We start from the raw sequence: 5302 nt of genomic DNA on the forward strand, positions 1-5302 counted from the left end.
CGCGGCATTGCGGCGTCACAAGCCGTTACCATTCTCCTTATCAGTTCGGCCGCATCAATGTGCTCGATACTATTGTCCGGACGAAGCGCCTCAACGAAGAGGTCCTTATTAAAAGCTCTCATCTTCCACTTCTGCTCAACGGTCGCTCTTCTTCGTGTTGTCGCAGGATTCGTTGCCCAATACAGTAGCGAATCGCCTGGTGATCGCTATGGGTGTACATTTCACTAACTCTCCAGTTCATGTTCGGCATCAGCGAAGGACTGCAGAACGTGATGTCGATGATAGACTCCCTCCGTCTCTGCGAAATGTGCTTACGGTGCCTTCATTGCACAATCGTACGTCTAGCTTTGCTAGAGCTTCCTGCAGAATGTATCCCTCGTATTGGTTACTCTGCTGCTCCACCCACAGCCCAGGCATTGAAATCACCTCCTATAACTATCGGCCCTCGTCCAATCAGCTTGTCGGTTAACTGCTCTAGCATCTGGCTGAACTGCTCCACCGTCCACCTTGGAGGTGCATAGCAACTGCATATGTAAATGCCGTTGATTTTGGCAATCACGAATCCTTCACATAAACTCTCCACCACTTTTTGTATAGGCAGTCTGCCCATAACTTGTATCGCAGCCATTCCCGTTCTATCAGCGACCCAGTTGCCATTATCAGGGGGAACTCGATACGGCTCTGCAATTATTGCTATGTCACACATCACTTCTGTTGTTGACTGCCATAACAGTTGCTGTGCGGTTTCGCAGTGATTCAGATTAATCTGAATTATCTCCACTACTGCTGGCCTGCGATCGCCCTCTTGTAGGCAAGGCATTTGTAGCCACCCGTCTGATGATCATTCCCTTCTTCCGGTGTGCAAAGCATACACTTGGGTTTTTGCGTGCAGTCTTTCGCAAAATGACCTGTTCCCCCGCATTTAAAACACATATTGATCTGTCCGGACCCTTACAAGCCCCTGCTCGATGTCCAAAGCCCAAACATTTGAAGCATCTATCCGCTTGTTTATTCAGTCGCGGGCGGCTTTCAATGGGCATTTTGACCATCCAACCGTCAATTTGCCTACCTCTAGGGCCTTGTTAGCAGCGGTTACTGGCAGACGAATTATCGCTGTTTGTGTTCCCCCGAACGCTTTCCTTATTCGGATTGCCATTTGCACCTCGCCCAGGTTACACTGTGACCTTAGAGCATCCTTGAGCTCTTCTTCCGACGTGATCTCGTCTAGATCTCTGCACATAATCACCATCTCTGGGGTCAGGGATTTGACTTCCGCCTCTGCGCCCAACGATTTTGCGAGGCGCTCCTGCATAATCGAGCAATCGACCGCAGGGTCCTTCTTCAACTCGAAGAGCATCTCTCCGGTTTGAGTGCGCCTGGTCCTTATTACATTCTCGCCCAAGTCCCTCAGCTCCGGATCCTCTCTAACCTTCTTGAGTAGCGCAGCATACGTCCGTGCATCGTTAGCCTTGACGAGTACGGCTTCCCCTTCGGTGGCTTCTGACGAGGCGGAGGCTTTTCCTTCTTGTTCTGTTCCATCTTTCTCGCCTCTTTTCGCTTCAGCTGTTTGTTTCTTTTCTCCTTCTGGCCAACTACGGTACTCCATCCTGATCCCTGTGAAGTAGCGTCTGTCCCTCCAACGGCGGCAGCGTCCTCCCGCGTTTGCTTCTTGAGACCGCCTGGCCTCCCGTCTCCCGGCGAAGTTCTGGCCCTTTTAGGAGTCATGGAGACTGATGTACTCTCCAACCCAGCTAACATCTCTTTCCCCTGCTTCTTAGGATGTAATGGATCAGCTGTGCCGATATGTTCCTGTTCCGGCGGAGCTAAGGCAGCAGGAGCCTTAGTCAGCGCCAATGCGCACTCCGCTGCATCGGCCCTCAACACTGCGGTATCGAATTCATTTACTGCCGATACTAGCGCCTTTCGTATCTTGTGAACCATGTCCTTAATCTCCTTATGGACATTGTTCCTCCCATCCACGAAATTGTGGAGCTCCTCCACCAATCTCTTTGCTGTCACTATTTTCGGCTTTTGCGGAGGCTTGTTTAACTCGTTCTGTCCCAGCTGCTGCTCCTGCTGTTGCCCCTGCTTCTGCTGCTGTTGTTGTTGATGTAGCACTACTGCTACATATGATCTCACCAGCCCACTACTGGCGAACGGGTTTGCCGCTCCTGCGTCTGCTTCTGTATGATTTATTGGATTACTCATTCTATAGGGTCCTTCCTCCAAACCGTTGTCTCCACCCATCGTACGTAGTCGCTTATGATCCATGGATTGTCTTTGCAAGCAGTGAGGTCCATGCGAGGGTTGACACGGACGCACTTATATGGCCGTGTTCAGAGCCGATCGCGCAATCGGGAAAATCTCAACCGAGCCTAGTACTCACCAAGAAAATTGGTGGATGAGTATTGAACGTATTCGGAGGACTGCTTTACCGGGACGGAGGCGGCCGTGCTGTTGGCCCACTCGCCATTTCAAGCCGGTGTCACCCTTCCTTACTCAGGGAGTAGAACAGCACGACCGTCAGCCCAAAATCGTCGTTTCCAATCCACTATCCAGATTTTGTCCGTTATCGTAAGCCATGACCAGTATACCATAATTAGGACCTTACTGGTATCGATCCTAATGTGCCGGTTGGCACTCCCATTGATGGGGCTTAAGTGCTTTGGAAGCGGCACGGGTCGCTTGTACAGAGCTGCTTATAGACCTGTGGTTTTTTGTAGAGATTCAACAGAGCCCACTGTCAAACCTCCGCCACGTCCCCTAGGCAGATTCCGCTTGGGCTGGCTGGGAACCAGTAAACTGGTGCCAGGGCCCGGTCATCTCCCGAGGGAAACGCCAAGTGGTGGTTTTTCATTGGCGCCCGGGAACAAGTCCCGAGCTCCCACCTCTGTGTGTGTGTGTGTGTGTGTGTGTGTGTGTGTGTGTGTGTGTGTGTGTGTGTGTGTGTGTGTGTGTGTGTGTGTATGTGTGTGTGTGTGTGTGTGCGCACAAAACGACGCAAAAAATGTCACTCATTTTTCAGGCACTTATCCTCAACCGATTTGCTCGCAACAAATTTCATTCGACGCAGAATCCTTTCCCATTGTTTCCTATTGGAAATTGGCCAGGTCGGACTATGGGATCGGAAGTTATGGCCAAAATACAAATTTATACGTAAAAATCGCGTAAAAAATGTCACTCATTTTTCAGGCACTTATCCTCAACCGATTTGCTCGCAACAAATTGCATTCGACGCAGGATCCTTTCCCATTGTTTCCTATTGGAAATTGGCCAGGTCAGACTATGGGATCGGAAGTTATGGCCAAAATACAAATTTATACGTAAAAATCGCGTAAAAAATGTCACTCATTTTTCAGGCACTTATCCTCAACCGATTTGCTCGCAACAAATTGCATTCGACGCAGGATCCTGTCCCATTGTTTTCTATTGGAAATTGGCCAGGTCGGACTATGGGGTCGGAAGTTATGGCCAAAATACAAATTTATACGTAAAAATCGCGTAAAAATTGTCACTCATTTTTCAGGCACTTATCCTCAACTGATTTGCTCGCAACAAATTGCATTCGACGCAGAATCCTTTCCCATTGTTTCCTATTGGAAATTGGCCAGGTCGGACTATGGGATCGGAAGTTATGACCAAAATACAAATTTATACGTAAAAATCGCGTAAAAAATGTCACTCAATTTTCAGGCACTTATCCTCAACTGATTTGCTCGCAACAAATTGCATTTGACGCAGGATCCTGGTCCCATTGTTTCCTATTGCAAATTGGCCAGGTCGGACTATGGGATCGGAAGTTATGGCCAAAATACAAATTTATACGTAAAAATCGCGTAAAAAATGTCACTCATTTTTCAGGCACTTATTCTCAACTGATTTGCTCGCAACAAATTGCATTCGACGCAGAATCCTTTCCCATTGTTTCCTATTGGAAATTGGACAGGTCGGACTATGGGATCGGAAGTTATGACCAAAATACAGATTTATACGGTAAAATCTCGTAAAAAATGTCACTCATTTTTCAGGCACTTATTCTCAAACGATTTGCTCGCAACAAATTGAATTCAACGCAAGATCCTGTCCCATTATTTCCTATTGAAAATTGATCTGGTCGGACTATGGGCTCGGAAGTTATGACCAAAATACAAATTTATACGTAAAAATCGCGTAAAAAATGTCACTCATTTTTCAGGCACTTATCCTCAACTGATTTGCTCGCAACAAATTGCATTCGACGCAGGATCCTGTCCCATTATTTCCTATTGAAAATTGATCTGGTCGGACTATGGGATCGGAAGTTATGACCAAAATACAAATTTATACGTAAAAATCGCGTAAAAAATGTCACTCATTTTTCAGGCACTTATTCTCAACTGATTTGCTCGCAACAAATTGCATTCGACGCAGAATCCTTTCCCATTGTTTCCTATTGGAAATTGGCCAGGTCGGACTATGGGGTCGGAAGTTATGGCTAAAATACAAATTTATACGTAAAAATCGCGTAAAAAATGTCACTAATTTTTCAGGCACTTATCCTCAACCGATTTACTCGCAACAAATTGCATTCGACGCAGGATCCTGTCCCATTGTTTCCTATTGAAAATTGACCTGGTCGGACTATGGGATCGGAAGTTATGGCCAAACTACCTTTTTTTTAATAGAAAAATCACAAAAAAAATGTCACCTATTTTTCGGACACCTAACCTTGATCGATTTACATGCAACAAGTTGCATTCGACGCAGATTCCAATGCAAACGTTTACGAAAAAATCGCTTAAAGAATGTCACTCATTTTTAGGCATTTATCTTCAGATTATTTGCTCGCAACAAGTTGCATTCGACGCATAATCCTGTCCCAATGTGTCCTATTGGTCATTGGCCAGATCGAAATATGGGATCGGAAGTTATGGCCGAAACACCATTTTTGCCTTTTGCCTAAAAAGTATACAAAAAGGCTATATGTTCGCTCCAAAACCAAACTTTTACAGAATGCCTTGAGTTCCATAGTGTTATATACCAATCGACTCAGCTCGACGAACTGAGATGATGTCTTAGTGTGTGTATGCGCCCAACAAAAGTGCGAAAAGTTTAGCTCACTTTTTCGGTACTTATCCTCCGAAACGATTTACTTGCAACAAGTTCCATTCCACGCGGGATCCTGTCGTATTGTTTTCTATTGAAAATTTGGAAGATCGGACTATGGGCACAGAAATTATAGCCAAAATACTTTGTGTTATAAAAAAGCTTGTAGAAAAGCCTAGTTCACTTTTAATGCACTTACCCTCGATCCAATTACTCA

The 5302-nt window shown here is 46.0% G+C and overlaps 1 protein-coding gene across 1 annotated transcript; it reads right to left on the reverse strand.

The window, feature by feature from the left end:
• Nucleotides 1-1407: 1407 nt before the first annotated feature.
• Nucleotides 1408-2247, reverse strand: LOC134209772 (uncharacterized). Its single transcript, XM_062685807.1, has one exon. It carries the CDS (start codon nucleotides 2245-2247, stop codon nucleotides 1408-1410), a length of 840 nt encoding a protein of 279 aa, XP_062541791.1.
• Nucleotides 2248-5302: the final 3055 nt, after the last annotated feature.

Source organism: Armigeres subalbatus, chromosome 2 (genome assembly GCF_024139115.2).
Source record: "Armigeres subalbatus isolate Guangzhou_Male chromosome 2, GZ_Asu_2, whole genome shotgun sequence".
NCBI classification, from domain to species: Eukaryota; Metazoa; Arthropoda; class Insecta; order Diptera; family Culicidae; genus Armigeres; species Armigeres subalbatus.